The sequence below is a fragment of the Tamandua tetradactyla genome, chromosome 17 (genome assembly GCF_023851605.1).
Source record: "Tamandua tetradactyla isolate mTamTet1 chromosome 17, mTamTet1.pri, whole genome shotgun sequence".
NCBI lineage: Eukaryota > Metazoa > Chordata > Mammalia > Pilosa > Myrmecophagidae > Tamandua > Tamandua tetradactyla.
Window position 1 is genome coordinate 22,543,733 of NC_135343.1, and position 23,204 is coordinate 22,566,936.

Consider the following 23,204-nt stretch of genomic DNA (forward strand, 5'->3'; position numbering starts at 1 on the left):
CCCAACCTCATAACTTTAATTCTGCAGCCTCGGCAATTTCTTAACCTTATTAAAGTGACCAAGCATCCTAAACAGTAGAATGAGAGATTAATAGTACCTACCTCATGGAACTGTGAGGGTTAAATGAGTTGATATTTTGTTGAGAGTTTAGCTCAGAACTTGGCATATCATAGGCACTAAATTACTGTTGAATAAAGAAATGATAAAATTGGTAATTTACTACCACTAGTCCTAGATCTTTCTCTGGACAGCCTTTTAACTTGGAAGAATAAAGATAGTGAAATAACTCTACAGTATTTAACTCACCTCCTTACTATAAAACAAGAGTAGAATTAATTTGTCAAAAAATTTAGAATTTGAATTTCTTTCATTTAAAGGGAAAAAACAAAGTTTTACATTAAAAAATACATTACAGGCAAAAGTTGCATTTCTGCAAATAAAAATAGACTGTAGGTATATATTTTCCTCATTACAGAAGCACCCAATCAACACCTTGCATATACACTAAAACACAAGGTTTCTGTATAAAGTCGTCTATAAAAAAAACATCAACCATGTACTACTTTTGAGTATAGTATGGTAAATTGTCCAGAAGCAACATCAGAAACTATATCTCGGGGTGGGCAATGGTGGGGCAGTGGCAGAGTTCTTGTCTGCCATGCCAGAGACCCAGGTTCGATTCCCATTGCCTGCCCATGCGAAAAAGACAAAAACAAACAAAAAAACTATACCTCATTTAGGCCAAGTCCCAAAGAAAAGGATGAGTGGGAAAACTGAATATATTATTTGCATATTTAAAGCATGTTCAATTAACCACTTTGCTGACAGAGATTAATTTCTCATTCATCATATTTCAGCATATGTCAATGCTTTGACAACAGACACAGAAAATGACTGATACAGCACATTACAATTTTGAAAATGTTAAGTGTGGACTTTCAAGAAATGGAGCTTAGGGTGCTGAGGAAAAAGTTACATCACTTCAACTTTGGAAAGATATAATCTGGAAAATGATCAATTTTGAATAACTATATAGACATAAATGACCGAATATGACAAGATGCTCAGAAATCAGTATGAAATATGAAAGAAGTACACTACTACACAATGCCTTGCAAACAAGTTGAAAGTTCAGTTTCTACATATACCTTCTAGGCAAAAATTGCCAGAGGCATTTAAATGAGTCACAGTACAGGATTATTTCTTTACACCAGATTGTAACACACTGGTAAGTGAAAAGGATGATTGCACTTAAAAGGACATAGATACAAGCTTAAGTGTTTATCAGATTAACAAAGACAAAATCTTCTTTAAGTATTTAAACAGAAAGTTCTATCTGGAAAACTACACACTTTGAAACATGTTGCTACATATCCAAATAACAGTGCTAATCAGCTAGTATCAGCATATCATGATAGTGGCTTCCACAATTGCCCTGACTTTATTTTTTACTGCCGCACAGAATTGCCCTTAGTCGTGTGCTTTATACTGTGTGACTTTTCACACTTCAAATAATTCAATCTTAATACAGAATTAGAAACATTAAGAATACAATATCATCTCAGCTTTAAGAAACACCAAAAAATACTTTTTTTAAAAGCAGGCTCAATCCTGTAGACATTTAGAAAAATGATGAACAGATAGTAACTAACACACATGACAGGCTCACCCACATAAACAACTATACATACCAATGTTAGTCCAATGGCAACCCAGATACCAAAATAACCATGCAGAAGCGGTCCAAATCAGTAAATGTCACTGCCTTGTATTTTGCCACAAAATAAAACCATGCCCTTACTGTTTATTTAAAAGCTTGCTTGGCCTTTGTAGTTCCTAACTTTCAGAGCTGTATCTTAATACTTTCACCATTTTTAGCCATTTCAAAAACAATTATCAAATATAAATAACTACACATAATAAAGCCTATAACCTTTTTTAAAAAAAATGTAGATCACGTTATGCAATGCATTTAAACTGGAGATCCCTTAGCCAAAAAGGATTTAACATTTTGAATTTCATAATAAAAACAGCTACAGGATATGTAACCTGATATGCAAATAACAAGTACCTTGAAAATATACTTCAGAAACACTTCCCACACTGTTCTCAGTTCCAGTTTACAATTTTCACACTAATTCCTCACCATCAACACATCAAGTTCTTATCTGTCTGATACTTGGTGTCCAGAAATCAACATTTGTTAGTCAAAAAACATTTTATTATTTACTATCATTTGATTAATTAATAACATTCTTTCTCATTACCTCAGTAGAGTGTTTCAAGATGAATTTGGAAAAAGCCCTCAGTTAGTTATTCATCTCTACCTTATCACTTTTTTATCCATTAAATATCAAAATGTAATATTTGCCAAAATTTCCTCCACTAGAATGGGGACATTAATATTCACTTGAAATTCTCAATAATTGTAGGAACTAATTAAACTTTTTTTTTTTTTTTGCTAATTTTATTCTTAATGAAGAAAATTTGTTTTTGAGAAATGAACTGAAAAATGGCAAGACTGGGAAAAGAAATAAGGTCTTTCTAAATTTAAGTGCAGTGCTCTTTCCAAAACGCTGTCTCTTACCGTATCATAATAGAAACGCAAAAGTACTGCAGCTGCTTCTTAATTATGTGACCCTGGCAGAATCATCACCTTTCTAAATTCATTTCCTTGTCAGCAAAATGGGGATCATAAGCCTTTTCAGGGTTGTGATGATGATTAAATGAGACTCTTTACACGAAGGTGCTATGGGAATAAATACTTAAAATATAGTAGTTTTTACTAATTTCTATCAAAAGCTTGAGGTAATGCATAGTTATATGATAGACACAGAAAAACCTTGCTCTTGGTGAGATTGGTACATGTGGAAAGGCTTTTATTGAGATCTGAGTAGAGTGATATTTTAAACCCCAAGAAAGTCAGAAAGGGAAGGGCACAATGATCAAGTTAAGGAAGTAGGAACTTCCACAGTATCTGTCTAAGAAACATACTTTGGGAATCACAGTTGAGAAGCAAGGTGGACTCTGAGCCTAACAGTGGTTCCCAAGCACTAGGAAAACCACCCCAAACTAATGTATGAGGAACCTGAAGGAAGTCTTTGCTACAATCTCTCCACAGTATGCTCAGTATCAGTAAGTCTCGGAGAAAAGACAACAGCAGTCCGAGGATTTTAAGACACCCTTATCACCAAAGGAATCACAGAACTCAAAGTTGGGAATGGCATTAGAGGTCTTCTAGTCCAATTAATTTTTTTTTTAAACATAAAAAAAAACAGCGATCATATAAATGATAAAACTACATTTAAAAACTATGCCCATATTATTATCAGGATTGTTAACACCTCAAGAATAAACAACTTGCGTCTTTCATTACAAAGAAACAATGCAATGTGGATGAGTCATTGATGGCTGACTATGACAACAGGCAAAAACAGGGTAAGGATGGTTTTCTTTAAGGGATGCACATTAGTGTGCTCTATTCTCTTCTCAAAGACCTAGTCATAGTTAATCACCTCAAAAGAACTGTCTTTATACAGTGTCCAAATAAAAGTGTGAATTAGTTTATTCCTCCCTGACTACTGAAATATAAGCTTCATGGAAGAGTATTCTAACTGGAGAAGACAAGGAGCTAGAATGTGTGGGGTTGCCTTCCAGCTCTGCTATTAATTTGCTGAGACCCTGAGAGCCTAGTTTCCTTGAATTGTTCAGATCTCTGTTTTCACCTCCATAATATGAGGGTAATGCATGCCTCAATTTTTAGAACTAGAAGAGAACAGATTTTCGAAGCAGTAACTGGATTCCAGAAGTCATACAGTTAATAAGTGGCTGATCCAGGACTAGAACTCAGGTCTCCTGATTTCTAGGACTATGTTATTTCCAATACTCCAGGCTTCTCGCTACAGTTCCTTCTATTTTTTACAAACTAGCATTTATTGGAAGAGTATTATGGTGTAGGCACTTTTCAAATTCATGGTCTCATTTATTCTTCACTGAAATGTAACTCATCATATCTTCATTTTAAAGGGTGAGAAAATATAAGTAGCATAGTATGTTTATACAATGCTGGTAAGTGGCAGTGGCCAAATTTACACATAGGTTTGTTTCTAGATAATTATCTTCACCAAACCAAGCTCTCTCAATTATTTAAATCAATGAATCTAGTCTTAAATACATTTGTAAAACAAGCCTTTTCTCTACATGAGAAATAAGTCTTTATGTTTTGTTAAAGGAAATATATGCAGCAACTGGATGGAAAGTAATTATGCAAGAAACTCTTTCTAGAACGTACACTAAAGGGCAATATAAAGAAATGTAGATTAAAATCACTCATTTAATGTTTTTATCAGATAATTTTATATTGAGTCCTGAATGACTGCTATATATATGCATTTACGTTTGGATGATATCTGTTTTGTGTTGTTGTTGTTTTTAAGAACCAGATGTGTTTGTTTAAGGATTAACTCTTCTGAAACTAGCCTGGATTTTAAAAACTGAATGGCAAACTTTTTGATTGTTGTATTTCAGATATCTTGGTTTCTTCTCCTTTACTTCTATTCCCATAATTATCTGGCCTACTGCAGTAGCTGGGTGCATAAATGCAAAATTATGCACATAGTAGACATTTATTAAACACTGAATGAATGAATGGATAATCTAAAAACTTAAAGACTGGGGCAACCAAAACACCCTAGAGTGCTAGAATCACTTGGGACATGATCAGTTCAAAGATTCTCCCAATAATATTAGCTGCCCATTAGAATTTAAATGAGACCATTTTTTTTGTTCAAGAAGCCAAAGTAAGAAAGAGATATGAAGCAAAAATATCTACTTCAGCAAAAATTCATATCTGAAAATGTTCTGGGTCCTGCATGTGAATTAATTACCAGACCAGCAAAGCTAAATTTCTGTTCAACATAGTAAAGTACATTGGAAAAGGTTTGCTCACTCTCTTGGCTGCTAGACAAAAAAAGCCAAAGGGATCATACTTTCACACAGCATGCTCCTGCTTCCTGGAAAAACAAGAGAAAAACGAAAATCTCTTCGCTAGAATCAATGACGTAATCTATTGGGCACCAATGAGGTGCCATAAAACTTTCTTACAGGATTCATTATCATTAACACATGCTAGAGGACAAACTCTAGGCCACGTTCCTTATAATGATTTCTACTCCAAGAGATCAACCATTAAATCACATGATGACCCTCTCAGTTTGTGCTTTAAAAAACCTCTGGGCTCCAGGGAATTGCTCTGGACTATGGCCCGTAAAGTCTTGATTCTAATTCCTCTTTGACTCTAATCAGAAATTTGGCTCCATTTTTTGGCTCATCCATGCCTCAGTATCCCTTCATGGAAAATGAGATTCAAACTCCTTCCAAAACCTACCACTTCGCTTATAAAAAAGTTTAATGAGTAAGTGTACTCAAAGTGTTCTGTGCCGCAGAAAGAGGAACATTATAAATTGAAGATATAATTATTATACTTATATAACATCGTCGGGCTACTTCAATTACAAAGCACACTTTTAAAATCTGTTAACATTCCCTTCTGGGGAAGCCCTTTTGCCCTTTAATAGTATAAACTAATCATGGCAGTATAATTTCCGGAGCTCGTATTTGTGGGAGGAGAACAACTGGCACTGTGTGCTCAGTCTCTGATGGCTTTCTCCTTCCTTGATCTCCTGAAATTATTGAGACGCTGCAAGCTCATTTTCTAAAGTATGCAGAGGCGCTTAGGAAAGCCAGGGGCCTAGATGGGAATCTGGACATTGTACTGACATCATTCTATGCTCGGCTCATGTAGCACATGGCCAACGCAGCACTGGCTGAGCACACTGGGCGAGTCTAGACTCTTGCTGGTTTTAAGTAGCATTTTTACTTACAACAGTGCTTGCTCTTTATCACCACATAGTTCTCCATTTATTTAACAACAACAACAAAAAGAAAAACCCACATTTTTCTATGGAGGTATTTTCACCGTTTATATTTTTAAGTAACTGCAAAATAAAATAGGAATCTACAGTGATTCTCAAATTCTGCTTCTCATATGCATAAAAAAAGTCCTTGTCACAATCTCTGCAAGTGGGTCAGCTTGCACAAAGATGCTCAGGGTAGACACGAGTGCTCTCTGCACCTTGCAAATCTTGTAAGTGACACCTCATAATAGTGCAAATGAAGCATGGCATGATGAGAAAATGAAGAAGAATGAACCTGGATAGTCAACCCAGCAGTTTTCAAAACAGAAGGAGACTTGATTTGATTCTCTAAAATATACGGAACATGATTTTTCATTTACACATTCATATGTATGCATGCACTTCCTATTATGAGAAAAGAAAGGGCTTATGAGTCCCAGAAATTCTCATACAACCAAACATGCTGTTCCCATGCGTATTTGAAATAGATTAAAATTTTGAAATAAACCTAATTTATAACCTGCTTTGATTTTGAGCTAGGAATTCATCATAGTGTCATTCACCTTTTATGCTTTCATTTCATCCTTATCTATTAGACTCAAAGATTATTTCTTTATGATTCTTTTGCCTAATTAGCTGAATATTCAGGGAGTTTATTGATCCAACAAATTCAACATCATCTCTTTCTTATCATTTTAAGCCATCACCCTGTGCATCCTCTCTCAGCCTCTCTGTACCCCCACCTCATTCCCATATCTCCATTCCCTCCCTGCCGCCCCCACCCCCACCCCGGGCTATTTCTCCACGGTGTTCCTTGATTGCTCTGTCCACAGTTAATCCCCTCTTCTTTTCAAGGGAGGAAAGGGGTGAAGCATGACAAAGTCACACCCAACTTTTACTTGGAGATGGTTTGGCTACTGTCAGGTAAGTTTTTGCCCCTGATGAATAAAACACAAAGAATCTGAAAGAGTAACAGCTTACTCTAAAAGGGTTTGTATGAGGAGGTTGGGGGGGGGGGGGGGGTTCTGAAAACAATAAGCAGTATAATAAAGCCTGAGAAGAAAACAGAAAGTTTTCTGACCTTAAAGAATAATACCCATTGCTCACACACAATATTCTCCACTATCCTATTTTTTTCTCTTTTTTCAACGTTAGATGAACCTGATTTTTCATTCACATGCAGAGACGATCACTGGAGGGAAAGAAGTGTTTGTAAAGACCAGCAGACGGCGCCTGCCGGGGTAGAAACTGCACTGGTAAGGGGAAGGGAGAGCCAGTCTCTGCGGCAGGTTACCCTTGCCGTTTTCCTCTCCCCAAATTCCTAAGCGCTCTCCCCATTCTGCCGCCTCTTGGAGAGAGGCAGTGTCACAGGAAAGGAGAAATTATTATGCATATGGCATTATTAGCCAAGAGCCTCCCACTGGTGCAGTTAAGCACCCCCGCCCCCTCGCATACCCCCATCTGGCTCACTGCACCCACCCACGCTGTCTGCCCCTCCCACGCCCTGGCTCGTGGGGCTCACTCAGTTCTGCACAAAGGCAGGACGGTATATGAGAACTGCGCCCAGGTGAAGTGTGCGCTCAGTATTCAGAATACTGTGAGAGAGTGACAGAAACTCCTTACTGTGTTTCTGAGGGATCTGCCCTGCAACTTGTAGCCTGGGACATTATTCCTGTCTCCTTCCGAGATACACTATACTGGAAAGAATCCCTAAGAAAGAAACAGGGAAAAGAAAGAAGGGAACAGATTCCTGGGACCGTCAGTGAGGTATTTCTCTTTTCCATTCCTAAAGAGGGGATAGAAAGGGGGAATTAGCCTCTCTTCAGGAAGGTTAAGCCATAGCTTCTCATATCCAACCAGAATTGTCCCCAGGTAGGAAGCCTGACCCTGGGGAGGGCAGCAGTCCTAGTAGCATCAGCGGCTGCTCAGGGGAGAGTAAGTACACAGGGAGAGGGGCAAAGGATCCAGCACTGGACCAAGCCTGCAAAGAAGACGGAGACTCACAGGGAAAGGAGTAAAAGAGACATTTGAAAGCGTGTTCACAACTTTCACACTCTGCTTTCCAAAGGAGTGGATTTTTTATTGGGGGAGAAGAAAGCCTGGGAATGGGGAAGGACTCACAAAAACAGCCTGTAGCCATGTATCTGAAGAAAACTGAGAGGAACCTGGCCCCACATTGGTGGCCACTCTGGAGAGGAAACCTGCCAGCCCAAGCTCCTTTCCACACCTTGCTCTTTACAAAAGAAGCTGGAATGAGGAGAGTCCCTTCCCTATACTCTAACTCCTCTTCCTCCACGCAGATCCCCTGGCTTTGAGGAACCCGCCCTGCCCTCCTGCCCTCCCTGGGAACCACTAAACTCTGAGGGAGGAGGAAGAACAGCCTTTGAACACGGTCCACAGGGAGCAAGAAGGGTTTTGGCAGTGAAGCCTCTCTCTGTTCCATTTAGAAAACAACTCAGCCCGATTATCAAGGGAAACAAGTATGTGTGTGTGCGAAGGGGAGGGGGGTGCCGGCAGTGAAGCCGGTACCACGGTTACCCTCCTACCTTCTCCAACTCAGAGAGGAGGTGGGAGAAAAAGGGATTGGCCTCCTGTTGAGCGAGTCCCGGGACTGCTTCGCTGCCACTGCAGTCCGGGCTGACTTTGAAGGAATGTGTCGGCTGGAATCTCGCCTTCCCCCAGGCCGGGGAAGATGGGCAGGAGGTGGGGCAGCGCACACTGCACAGACAAAAGGTTCTGCAGAGCCCGGTCTCCGGCGCTCGGGGCCCTCGGCTGAGCGCGGCGTCCCAGCCGGCCGCCGAGTGACCTTCCGGAGAGTAACGCCCCCTTCCCGCGGGGCTGGCCGCCCGGCCCGGGCCGATCCTTTTCCTAAGTGCCCACGTCCCTCTCGCGGCCCCTCGGCAAGGAACGCCCCTCCCATCCTCACCACAAACACCCGCGACGTCTTTCCCCCAACCCCTTTCTATTGTCTTCAAAGAGATAAGTGGCTCTCGCCAAACACACCCAATTGCATCCCCCTTTCCTCGAGCCACCCTTTCTCCGGCCTTAGGGGCCGAGACGCGAGCCTAGGGTTGAAAGGGGGAGCGAGAGGGTAACCCGCGAGAACTTGGCATCGCAGACCCACCGTGTCCGCCTCGCAAGGATGCCGGTGACCTGTAGATTGCAATAGGCACTGAATGATGCTTGCTGCTGCCATGGAAATGGTGGATGTGGTGCGCTCCCAAACTGGACGCCCCCCACGCCACTCCTAGGAGGCCGCTGAGGGTGAGCGGGACTATCCAGAGCAAGGCCAGGCGCCCCCCTGCGCCGCCGCCGCCGCCGCCCCCAGGCGAGCCCAGCTCGGCGCCGCACCGGAGCATCCTCTGGTACATGGCGGGGCGCCCGCCGAGGGGCAGCCGCCGCGGGAGGCAAAGTTTGGGGCGGGGGGAGGGGAGAGGACGTCGGGGAGCGGGCGGCGCCGGGTGGGCTGCAGAGCCGGCCGCCTCACCGCGCCTGGGCACCCATCCTCTCCCTCCTTCGGACAGTCTTCTTGGGGTCCTGGACTCCGCCGTGCCTTGCACCCCAAACAATCCGAAACATAGCCGAGGCGAATGCAGCTGGAAGGGGGCTTGTCCAGAAAGGCGGCCCCGGGGAACAGCCAGCGTGGGGCGGGCGGCTACTCCCAGATTTCCAGGGTTCCAGATTCTCGAGAGATACTCCCAAAGAGTTTCGGGCGAGAGTGCGTGCCAGGGGGTGGGGAGCGGGGAAATTGTTTAAAGCTCCTCCCGGAGGGTCCTCACTTCTACATGACAGCCATCCACCGCGAATCCACTAGGTAAATCCGTTTAGCATTGTGTGCGGGGACTGGGAAGGCCACTTCGCCGGCCCAACCTCCTTTCAAGGGAAAAGCAGACCCCATGGAATCGAGACGCCCTTTCCCTCCATTCGGCCTCGGCCGGCCCGCCCGCTCGCGCCGGCCTCCCCCGGGCAGCGCGCGGAGCAGCGGCGCGCATCGCCTGCTCCGGAGGCAATCTCCGCGTCCGCCGCCTCCTGACACTCACACGCCCGGCGAAGGGTTCAGAGGAAAGTGTGCACCCTTACGAAGGAAGTGGGGATCGAAGGGGGGAAAGGAAGCCGAGGAAAAGACCCAGACGAAGGAATGGGGAGAAAAAGACGGGGAAAAAAAGAGAAAAAAATTTAAAAAAAGAAGAAGAAGAAAGAAAGAAAAGAAAAACCACACACGCTGGTGAAGCGAGGGGCTCTATGCAAATCTGCAGTCTCCAAACAGCAAATCACTGAAGCTCGGATGCAATGCAGAGGGCGAGCCTATGTAACGAGGGAGGCTGGTCTAGCTTCCCACAAAAATCGCCTTGCTTTGCCTCTTGCTCACATTCTCCACACATCAAAGGGACACGTGTACGACGATGCGGGAAACACCTAAAAGCAACGCTTCCTCCACTGCCAAGTGATCCGTTAGTCTGAATTACAACGGCAAACGGTATCCTTCTCCTACCCCTATGGTTTAGATGTAACCGGTGTCTTGAGAGCTCTCTTACATCTTAAAAGGGAGCAGATTCGGCTCTTTCTATTGGATTAAACTTGTTCTTCCAGGTGTTCAAATCCAGTCTGCCAAATATGGCTTGACACCATCTACTCAAGCATCAGTTTTGAAGATCTGTTAATTACACATATCACTCATAACAGAGTCCTTCCCACTATATCATATCTCATATAAGGCAGTGAAAGGACAGAAGACCACATCACACAAATGGAAAAAAGGAAGGCAAATGTGGCAGCTAGGGAAGAGAGAATGAAGGAGCATGGAAGATAGAAAAGGAAGAAGATGAGCGGGAAAGAGTTGTTAGGTGACAGAGAGAGAAATGGTATGAATGAGGTCACTTGCATGTGGGCACACATTTTAGGGATACTGAAGAACCTAAAGACGTCTATAGAGGCTCAGCTATGGTGATAATTTATAGGGGGTGGGGAGAGGGGTATTTCTGCCTTTCTTTCATCCAGTCTCATAAGTTAAATAGTATTAGGGAACAAAAATTCCTAAATCTAGTGTCCCCAAACATGAGACTATTGGTGAAACAGTGTATTTGACAGGAAGTTGTGTGTCCTGGATGAAAGACTAGCACAGCCAACACACACCTGAGAGTAGAAATCTAGCAAGTGGACTTAGCAAGGATGGCCACAGTCACTTTACTGTGGCTGCAGTTAAAATGGGGGAATGAAGAAAACACTCCCCTGATTTCCAAAAGATGATAAAAGCTATTGCAGTCTAAGGACTGGAATTTTTTTTTTCTTTATCTCTATTTAAAGGTAGAGGAAAACAGTGCCCAACAGGCCTTATTTCTTACAAAGCCATATCATCCTATATTTCAACAAATATAAATGTATATATTGATAAAAGGTAAATCTTCTGGAAGGATTTATTTCAAATCAACCTCTGACCCAAGTGGCCATTCAGATTTGCACATTGCTTGTTAGTCCATTGAAGGAACCAACCACGGTCCTCTGATGGTCAGTATGCAACAGTGCCCAGGATCCCCCAAACCAAACCTCTAGCAATGCAACATCTCACGTTCCTGTCCAAAGTTCATTTGATTTTACTAAAAAAGATAACTCCTTAGTACTTCATTAATTGAAAAGGCTTATGCATGTTAGAGAAAGAACTTAAATCTACTTAAATATGCCACGTCTCCCAACTTCCCACAGCTTCTCAAAGATGGGAGCAGAATCCAAATTTAGCATCTTCTACTACTGTAGTGTCTTGTTCCCAGGCTATTTCTTCTTTATGTTATTTTTTAAAATATGCATCTTAATTCACTAGTGAAGAGTCATTAATATTCTTTTTAAAAATATCGAGTAGAGCTTCAAAGGACAATAAAAGGAAAAATATCCTCAAAGCACACTTTTAATACTATATAGGTTCATATTCTGAATTTGAAATTGTATAATATTCATATACAAAGAGCACTGGGTTCAGGGTTAGGAAACCTGCATTACAATCTTGCCCTGTCATTTACTGGTTATGTCAGATTAGTTACTTAGATCCCTGAGGATCTGTGGCTTCCTTTATAAAATAGTCATGTTCCTATCTTTCCTAACAATCCCACAGGGCAGGAAGTTTATAATGCGATATTTAATGTGAAAGTGCTTATATCAAGTACTCCCCACAAGTAAGGCATTACATCTCTCCTCCCATTATAGGGCTAACAGATTCAAGTTGATTGGCCTGCACAATACATTCAGTTCCCTTCAATCTAGAGGAAATGCAGAGCATCACACTGTTTCACAAGTATTCTCATATATGATGTTAATCTCTTCCCGACTAGATAGTAGAAATCTGAAGGGGACAGGAGTCATGTCTTCAACTATACTCCCTCTAGTGCCCAACATAATGTGAAATATAGCTAGTCTCTTGGTACATATTTGTTATTCTTTTAATTGCTAGGAAAGGATGGGGCTGGGACTTTGGAGAGTAATCTGTATAAATTAAAGCCATAGGAATAGAATAAGTACAGAAAACCCTGATGTAGCTTCCCAAGAAAATTTAAAGAAGAGGCTCCCTTTCCTGTTTCATTTTGTCTAGGGTCATGGGAGATAAAGACAGCGTTAGTGAAAGGATAGACGAGAAATCTTAGTGTTACTGGAATCTCAAAAGCAAAACAAGAAATATTTATGGCTGCCACAAAAGAAGAAATTATGGCTATAGTCTTTCAGGCAGATATCTAGGGCACTTTAAGAATACTTAGGAGTTCTGGGGACAGATGCTATGGTTCTGGTGCTGCAATATTTGTTATAAATTAGTGTAATTTGTTGGAACAAGAAGCAATACTGTGTTCAGAGAGTGGAGGAAAATCTTGGGAACAAAAACATCCCTGATCTGGATGAAGCAAATCACACTTGTACTTACTCTTTAATTTACGTCTCTTCAGACTGGTCAGTGCTTGGGTGCTTAGAACTGAAGCATCTAAGGGAACCTGAGGCAGCATCTAACAAATCGTTGTTATGTGAGTGAAGAATTGGTTAGAGGAAACATGGTGTTCAGCAGCTATCATTTATTGTCAAAGATTTCAGCATAGGCATTGTGACATAAGTGTCTGTTAGGGTTCACTTGCACCTCAGCAAATCAGTTGTTCTCATCAGGGATTTATGTTCTAGCATCTCAGAAACTTAGCAGAAGCCAGAGGTGGCTTCTATATAAGCCTTAGTCTATGATCACCTCCAATCACAGTATGACCTTGCTCATTATCTATAATGTGTGTTAAAACAAGTTTTCATTGGTGAATTTAGTGCCTTGCCAATTAATGTCATAGAGGTTAGGAATGAGTTCTCTTTCTTAAAATCATTAATATTCAAGATAATGCAGATTGGCAAGGCATTTAATAGATACCCTTTGCTTCTACTTGCACAGGGTATGTGAATCCAAGAGGCCTTTCATCTTTCACCTTTTGGAATATAATAGCTAACACTTATTTGTAGCTACACTGTTCTGAGAATTTAAATACATTACTAATTTAATCATCACAAAACCATATGAGGTAGCAGCTGTCATTGAGCTCTAATGTATCTTATTCACCTAACTCTAAGGCATGGTGAGCTGGATGCTTCCACTGAAAAGGTGCTATATGTGCTTCAAGAAAATCTTTCTTCCAGGGCATTTCTCAGGTTTACCAAAAAGAACCAAGAACTGGAAATTCACTGTGCCTACTTCCTAATAAATATCTGTTTCTGTGGCAGACTTTGGTCTGAGTCCTGAAATCATCATCACGGGAACTTTTCTGAACTCTTGGAAGAGTGGTCAACTTCCATCTGCCTCTAACAACTAGGGCTCCTGAGATCTACTAAAAGGAACCTAGTGGTTGTGCATACCAAATCGTCCCAGGCCAGTACACAGCTGATGACTTACCCTGAAAGAAAGGCAGGTGGCCCAAGTCAGACAACAAAATCAAGAAATGGGATGGTTGGAAAGCCAAGAGGAGAAAACAAAGGAAATGGAAGGAGAGAGAAGAGGAAACTGAGTGCAAGAGGGAGCAGGTTGAGAAATGGAAAAGGATCGGTAATTTCAAATTATTTTTTCCTTATTCCAAAGACCAGCCCTTCTGTCTCAAGAAACTGGATGATTGTCAGGCAGACACTTTCAACCTTTTCACGTTTTTCTTTAGCTTAACTGGAAATCCTTACAGCTCAGTATTAAGCTTTTTAAATAGAAAAGGAGACACTAAAAGCAGCAGAGGGGAAGTATATTAAAACCCACCGGCGGCACCAATCTTTTAAAAATTAAAAATGAGGAGAATATCAGTCTTGCCTTTTGCATTCTTACTGGTGTCAGCATAAAGAAAAGGCAAGCAGATCCCACATGCCCATCGACCTGCATTTCTGTGTTGAGACTGACAGAGAGTAAAGATGGAGAGACTCAGGAGAGGATGTGATCAGGCAATCCCCTGATCCTGTTACCGCTGGATTGTTGCAGGTCCCTAAGGGTATTCTAAGATAAGAATAGGAGAGCATAAACGCTGGGAGAAAACCAAAAAATAATGCCTTGGATAAGGCATCCCTGGAGATTTTCTATTACAATCTTTTCATTATTCAGATGATAAACTTTAGGCCCATGGAAGTAATACTATTACAGAAAAGTCAGGTTTATTTATGAAGTGTTTACTTATCTAGAAGTGCACTTTCCTCTCTCCACCCATAGTCACAGATGGAGATTGGTGAATTCAGAAAATTTAGCTCTTACCTAGAGCCTCTACATTGTTAGAGCAAATGAGAGGGAATAATGGAAACCAATCAAAAGCTATATACTGATTCCCAATTTTTCCAAATTACATTAAAACCTGGCTATTCAGATTGACTTATTAAAGCATGCAGGCCATTCATTCAAGGCTAGTTGTGCCTAGGACTGAGGGATTTTATGATCTTTATTGTTCTCCTGTCCTATTTAATAAAAATTCCATTTATGATGCTCTCCATAAAACAGGGTGCCTAAGCACCAAGGCAAGGTGATAGAGATTTCTCTATAACTGCACCTTTAAGCACTGTGGTCATTACTTTGGCACCAACCCATGTGTGCCATCTTACAATCACTGTCATCTTATATTGCCTGTACTTGTTGACAGAGTCTTCCATAGGCCCATGCTCTTTTGATTTTAATGTGTTCATAATGTGAGAGAGCATGCAGTTCGGTTATCAGAGCAGGATTTTAAATCTGAGCTCCAACATTGCTACTCAAGTGACTGTAGGTCTAACTACCCAAGTGCCAGTTTCTTCATCTATAGAATGACTATAACACTATATGTTATATAATTGCAACCGTTTCTCGAGTATAGTAAGTACTTCCTAAATACGCTATCATCATTTATTCATATATACATGGTATTAAAGACAAAGACAATGAACTGTAATTTTATTATTATTATTATTTAACCATACTCTTAACTCTTTCCATTCACTCTGTAGTCAAGATGCCACCTCCCCAATAATTTCTCAGCTTGGCCTTTGTGTCTCCATATCTGTGGTTCTCAAACTTTAGTGTGCATTACAACCATTAGAAGTGTTTGCTAAATCCCAGATTGCTGGGCTTCTGACTCTGATGATCAGGGGAGGGGCCTGATAATATTTGTTTTTAATTTTTAAACAAATTTCCAGGTACTGCTGCTAGTGGTCCCAGGGAAACCATGTTCTGAGAACCACTGTTGTGTCTGAAGGTCAAAGCCCTGACATAGGTTTTATTAACTAACATGTGGAGAGTTCTCACAGTAAAGTTCTTACCAATGACCTTATCTCGTTTTAGCTGATCCTATAACAAAACAGAGTAGTGCACCCTAATCAAAAATGAGAGCACTGTCCCCAGGTCCCTTCTTTAAAGTATTTTTAAGACTTAAAGATGTCTACTGTACAAACCTACCTGGCATCATCTCACCCCATGTAATAATAAATCCCCTTGACTCTAGTTGGAAAAAGCTATTTTATTTTTCCTTCCCATTTTGTATATTGGAGCACTTGGGTTAGAATGGCTAGTTGGGGATGGGGGGGGGGGGGGTGGAATACAGATACCACACTAAGATTCAGTTCTGCCTTTACTAACTTACTAGTCATGTGGCCTTGGGCAGTCTATTTAAACTCAGTTTTCCCATCCATAAAAAGGGATTAATAATTGTACCAGCCTTTTAGGATTGTTGTGAGGATTAATTGTGCTGATACATGTAAGATACTTAGAATAGAACAGTGCTTGTTGCATAATATTTATGTATTAGTATTTTTCAGGATGTGCTATTCTTTCATCTTTTATGGCATTGAAAAATAAATAAGAACTGAGGATAGTGCTTGTTTCCATTTAAAACCTAATAGGGGTCATGCAAATAGTCACCATAAAATAAGCAGGAAATCCCTTTCAGGTCCTGGGATATCAGGTCTCCAGTTTGACCACCATCAGCTGCAGGAAAGATCAATGTCAGAAACTGACACCCAGGGATCTGTCCGCCTGCAGGTTTCATGGGCCCAGTCTATCTGTCTTACATATCCATCAATGCCAAAGAAAGAAATGTAGAATTGTAAAGAATGGAACTAAAGTCGGAAGGACAACTATAAGGAAAGCTGGAGGTGATATCAAACCTAAGATACAATTTGCAAATCAGGAATCAGAATTCATGCATATACCATAAGCTTAATTTCTTGAATGTCCAAACACTTAAGAGCATAAACCAATCTGATGTATCTTTACAATAAGTTTTGGAGCGTGTACTACCATTTGAATGTATTGAAAGGAGTTTTATCATGCAATTTGAACTGAACTTTTAAAAAGGTTTATCAAAGATTTATAATCTAATGTTCATGCAATTCAGAACAAATTGCATATTTTTCAGAGTGATATTCTGATGTTAGTACTGTAAAGTGGTATAATATTCCAACATAAAGACCTGTTTTCCAGTTAAAACCAAAGTTCTTTAGCATGACATACTAAGTTCTTCAAAATGTGCTTCCACACTACCTCTCTTATCTACAGCTCAAATTTTGCCACTTCCCCCACAAACACCCTGAGCTTTAGCCACATCAATGTCTCACTCTTCCCAAAACCAACTGCATGTTTTCTTATTCTATGCCATTTTCCATGTTATTCCTTTGCAAAAATAAACAAATAAAAAACCCTTTTTCTTTCCTTCCTCTGTTAATAAGCCATCTATTCTCCAACAAATTTAAACACAGATTTTTCTGTTAGAACCTTTACTGAACTTTGCTAGTTATTCACTCCCTTCTAGAATATCACAAATATCTAGAAAATACCAAAGAAATGTAAGAATGGATTCACATTATTGTTGTGCTGAATGAATGAAGTATCAAAGCAACGGGTCAATTCTATCTCTATGTTTAGGGGTTTAAAACAACCAAAACTAACTGAAAAATGAAAGCTTTTTCAATTTATCCTGGCAGGTCTGTACACTTCTTATTGCCTACAATACATGAGAAATGTAGGCTGGATTTAATTTGAATGCTAAGTAAACTGGTTATGAAGAATAATGGAATCCACTGTCATGCTTTCTTACTCATGTTCTAAACAGGTATCATTCTTTCCCATACTTGAGAGAGAAAACAAAATACTAAGATGCTTGCTATTAATTTACAGCCAACTTTAAACCCATAAAACTTTGGTTTTGTAATGGAAATACTGACAAAATCTTAACTTTCAACATCCAAATAATAGCACAAAACAAAATTTATAATGTATTTATTCTGGGATGGATGACAAGGGGATTAAGCAATAGGTGTCAAAGAAGCTTTCAGTGGTTCAATTCAAATTGTATAATTAATCTACATAGTTCAAGTTTCTTAAAATATTTATTTCAAAATGAGTGGCATATGCTCCAAAATATTTAGTCTTAAGAGATAAACTACATATTTTTGCTATTTGTATAAGCAATATATGACCTCTGAGGCATTTCAGACAATCATTAATTAGCATTGTGTATGTGTATGTTTTAAATGTCTTCTCTTCTTTCTGTGAAAGAATTACTTTCCTTCAGATTTTCTCTGTTCTATTTCTGAGATGATTCCCCCAGAGAACTGTGTGTTTATCTTGACAGGTGTTAGTAGATCCGCAGACCTCTGTGGAATTGTTCCTGGTTGCAGTCAGGTACAGTAGAAAACATTATGCCTGGAAACTAATGAACTTACCTTATTGCATTCTAAATAAAATAAACCACACAGAGTGTGGAATTAATCTACTAATGTCTTCATAATGAAGCTTTCATTAGGCATATGGTGTGGTCTTCAATATTTAACATATGATAGGTATTAAAACAAAGCATACCTGATGGTTTTCTAAATGCTTACCTGATAATTGTCTCATATTATTTTCAAATGAACTACTTTACCCTCAGATTGCTTTAGGCATCTAATCAAAGAGATACAAGAAACATTTCTAGACTTAAGGGAATTTTTTTTTTTCATCCAAATGGAGAAAAGAAATAAATGTCCTATCTACCATTGCCCCTAAATAATTAAAACTAGATTCGCTGTTCTCATTTTTAAGGAAAAAGAAAGCTTTTAATTTTCGGTGCCCTATAAAATTTCACTCATTAATAAAATTTAGGAGTCAAATACTGAGAGTGGAACTTAGTTTTAGTGTGCTCCAGTTCACAATGGTTTGCTTTCAAGTACCATTATTTTACTAGCAGAGCAAATAACAGATTAAGCTATGGTTAGAACAGTGTACTTTAATGGCCAATGGAAGATCAACTTTGAACAAGCATAATCAGTATCTCTTTCTATTGGAAATATTTTGAGTTACCAATTGCAAATATCGAAGCATCTTACAGGCAAACCTGTCTCCAGCAGAAGACCATGTGCTGTCCTAGGTGGTCTAACCATTTAGAGCAGCACATAGAAGAGCTATAGATAAGTCACATCCTCATTGCAACACTATACCAAATTTTTAATTTCTCATTACAGATTCCGATGTAAATTCTCTTTTGCCTTGCTAAAATCACAGTTGTCCAATTGAGACTTGAAGATCTTATCAGTCATGCATTTGACTATTATTATGTAAATGTATTTATTTCAACTATTATTTACCATCAAGCAGTGCAGAAGCAAGAAAACAGATGTTGTAAAAAGAGAGCAAAGGTGGGTCTTTTCTCCTTCAGCTGTGGCAGCCAGAAACAGTGAAATCAATGGATCATGAAAAAAAAGCAATTTCCTACTTGAGGGATTAAACAGTACCCTCTTTTGTACTGTTAAATCAAAGTTTTAGTTTTTCTTCAAGTAATACTGATTTGTTTACAATTTGCATAAATAGTCTCGAGAGAACAGAAAGAGACCCCAAATACATACCCTTTCAGCCAATCAATAGACGAGATTTTTTTTAAAAGCCTCCTTTATGTTATACTGCTTTAAGCAAGCCTTTACACAGTATGAAAATAAATAAATAGATACATAAATAAATACACTGCTACACAAGCTAAGATAATTAGCTTAACAAGGAAGAATTTGAACTAATACATGAAGCTCTTCGTTTCTTTCTTTAGGAAAAATATAGGTGATTTTTATTTTGAAGCAGCACTCATTTACTAGCATTAGAAATTTTTAAATTATGTAAATTTCAGCAAATGTTTGCTTTACCTTTTACATTCACAGTAGTTAACCACTGTGATCAGTCCATAGTAAATTCAGATTTGAGAAAATTAGTAACAGCAAACTACATTCTTGAATATCGTGAGAAAATTCCTATCAATTTAAAATGCATTTACATTCAACATACGCAAATAATAAAAGCAAATAATAGTTGCATGTACAAAATGTGGGGAAAGAAAATAAGGAATCTGTTTTTGTACCTTATTTTTTAAAGGTTTATTGCTTACGAATCATGTTTAAGGAAGTTGCACATTTTCAATGCTGAAAGTTGTCATGCCATATAATTAAGAACAAAAAAAAAAACTTAGCCAAATTATGGGAAATTTAGCTTTTCCCATAGCTAAATAAAAGCGTTGTGATAAAACCCTATAATCTAGTTCAATTTATACCTCTGTTGTCCAGTTTTATTTGTCTAGAATTCTACGCTTTACACTTTTATCAGATACCCGAGGTCTGGGGAGGGGTAAGTGATTAGTAGATGATCCTCTAGCTTTTACTTTAATTTTACTTTTTTTTTTCAGTTTGTCAAAATACTGATACTATTAAAGTATTTTTTAAAATATCAATAAGAGCAATAAAATAATTATACATTAACACGGTGTGTATCACATAAAATAGGAGTAATGTTTTCTAGATATGGTGGAACAATCTATCATATACCCAGGGAATTATTTGTGAAAATTAGAGAGTAAGGTAAGAAACTATGCACAGAAATCAAATTAGAAGAGTGCAGATCTATAATATAGCAGAATAAAATTTGACCATTACAATGAACTAATCTTTTATAAGGCTGCATTGAGTGGGATTTTGAGGGATGAACACTATAACTCTCAACCAATCTAAATTCCTGAATTCAATAATGAAAATGATAATAGCAGGTTAGGTGGGTGAATGAAGTTTAAATCCACTGGATTTCCAGGTTTGGGAATTAAAACACAAACAAAACAAAAAGTGCCAACTCAAAACAAAATCACTCTAAAGTTAGATTGCTGATGGGTTAGAGAATGGAAAATAGGTTGATTTTTCTCAGATAAAAAGAAAAAGTTACATGATTTGTAATCAGACTCATACACTGTACTAAGGAACCCAACAGTTTTCTATTGAGTACATGAAGTATCCATATGGAAACACCAAGATTCATTTTAGAAATCAGTGACTGCTCAGTTGTTGTATTCTGGGACAGCCCAGTCCTCTGCTTACTAGATATTTCCAATTCTGTACCTAATTTTATTCTGCCTCCTTTTTGCCAAATAGAGCAAAATTTTGGAGGGGGGTGGTTGGTGCACAGGGTGGTAACATGTCCCATTAAAATAAATGCTCTCAGGTGTTGCCACTCTCTTGTACGCACTTGTTCTCTCCTATCTTGGACTACAGAGGTGATCTCGTAAGAAGACAGAAAAGAAGCTGCAAGTTTTAGAAGCTCAGACTCATTTAGGCTATAGAACACTCCCTACTGGCCATGTGACAAAATGTTTCATCAAAAGCTAACTTGGTTAGGTTCCGGTTGACTAAAATGGCACCATAAGTCCTTCCAAGGTGCTGTTCCACCACAGAGGTTTTGAACAACTAGTAAACGATGGCAGAACCATCTTCCTCAGAACTCCAGAAAACAATTAGAGGGTTACAGGAACCAGGCGAGTGCTGAATCAAAACACTTAGCTTTAAACATACCTTAGGAGAAGCCTTTGCTTGTCTCTCCCAACCCCCTCCTTAGTACAATATGGAGCCAGCCTGTTCCCATTGTGGGTCCCTGGCCCTGTTCCTGAGCGAACAGAGTAAACCCTATATGCACACTGTGGTGCCAATCTATCTGGTGGCAGCCAGAAAGACTGAACCAGGACACACCTCTCAGATTATAATCCCAGAACTTGCCCTACAAGCAGAAGCAGCTCACAGACAGCAAAATAGTGTAAGAAACAAGTAAGTCAAAGTGGTCTGGTAAAAAGGATTACCTGCTTTTAGTCGCAGAATAGAGTATGCAGCAGGAGAAGAAAGTCTGGATCATAGGGAGAAGAGGGAGTATTCATAATCCTATGTTCAGGGTAATTCGTAAGGCCAAGCACAAGCACAAGCCCAGGACAAGATGCAGGGTCAGGAAAAGATGGAGAGGACCATGCACTTCTCATTTGCTGTGAGATTACCTTCTTGATAGATGATAATTCTCTAAAGGAGAGTTACCAGTCGATGCAAAACAAACTTGCAAAGACTGTGAAAGTCCCTGGCACTCAAGGAAATCTCTGTTGCATTACTAGAGTAATACATCTTTAGAAACAGATAGCTCAGGTACAAAATTCCAGAGTTAACACTTTATAATATTAAAATATACAGAGTGCAACAAAAGTAAACAAGACAGACAATGAAACAGGAGATAATGACCCATCTAAAAGAACAAGATAAAAGTCCAGAAACTGGCAACGAAGAAGAACAAGCTTCTGCTTACCAAACAAAGACTTTAAAAAAAAGAAAAAAGATTCTCAAAATGCTCAAGGAGAGAAAAGAAAATACAGAGAAATAAATAAAGGAAAACAATGAGTTAATACTATGAAAATCTCAATCAAGAGATACAAAACAGAAATACTGGAGAGGAGACAACACCACTGAAATTAAAAACTCTCTAGATAGTTTCAACAGCAGATTGGAGCTGGCAAAGAAAAGAATCAGTGAACTCAAAGAAAGGACAATTGAAATTATTCAGACTGAAGATGAGAAAGAAAAGAGAGTGAAAATCAGTGGACAGAACCATCAGGCAGATCAATATATGCACTATGGAAGTCTCAGAAGGAGAAAAAAGAGAGAAAGGGGCATAATGGCATAAAGATTTCCAAATTTAAAGACAAAATGAATATGTACAGTCAATAACCACATGAAAAGATACTCAACATCTTTAGACATGAGGGAAATGCAAATCAAAACATGATTAGATACTATGGCATATCTACTAGAAAGGCCATTGTTAAAAGAACACAAAGCAAGTATAGGCAACGATTTGGAAAAATAGGAATTCATACTGTTGGCGGGAATGTAAAGTGGTACAATCACCGTACAAAACAGTTTGGTGGTTCATTTGATAGTTAAAGGTGCATTGCTCTATGGCCTGGTAATCCCATTTCTAGAATATATCCTGAAGAATTGAAAGTAGGGACAAAAACAGATGGTTGTACTCCAATGTCCATAGCAGCATTATTCACAATAGGCAAAAGCAACCTAATCAAGACATGAATCGATAAACAAATAGGTATATACCTATACCTACAAAAAATATTATTCAACAGTAAAAAGAAATGAACTTCTGATATATAAAGACATCATGTGGAGTGAAATAAGCCAGATATAAAAGGATAAATATTGTATGATTTCACCCATATGAAATACCTAGAATATTCAAATTCATAGAGACAGAAAGTAGATGACATGTTATAGTGAGTGGGGAGGTATGAAGGGTCAAATGAAGTTTAATGCTTAATGGATACTAAGTCTCTGCTCAGGGTGATGAAGAAGTTTTGGTATTGGATGGTGGTGCTGATAGCAGAACAGTGTGAATGTAATCAATACCACTGAATTGTATACTTGAAATTGGTTAAAATGGGCAGTTGTATGTTGTATTTATGTTATCACAATGACAAAAAAGAAAATGAAACAAAAATATTGCTTTCCTAAACTTCCTTAGAGTCA

The 23,204-nt window shown here is 39.2% G+C and overlaps 1 protein-coding gene across 20 annotated transcripts in view; it reads right to left on the reverse strand.

The window, feature by feature from the left end:
* NRXN1 (neurexin 1) overlaps positions 1-23,204 on the reverse strand; it is a 1,149,661-nt gene that overhangs the window by 410,829 nt on the left and 715,628 nt on the right. For 4 of the 20 annotated variants that reach the window (XM_077134204.1, XM_077134203.1, XM_077134202.1 and 1 more), the window contains exon 1: positions 9,040-9,286. The exons of the other annotated variants lie outside the window; for them this stretch is intronic. In XM_077134204.1, the coding sequence (XP_076990319.1) occupies positions 9,040-9,286 (247 nt within the window). Of the gene's footprint in view, positions 1-9,039; positions 9,287-23,204 lie in introns of those variants that run through there. 20 annotated transcript variants of the gene reach the window in all.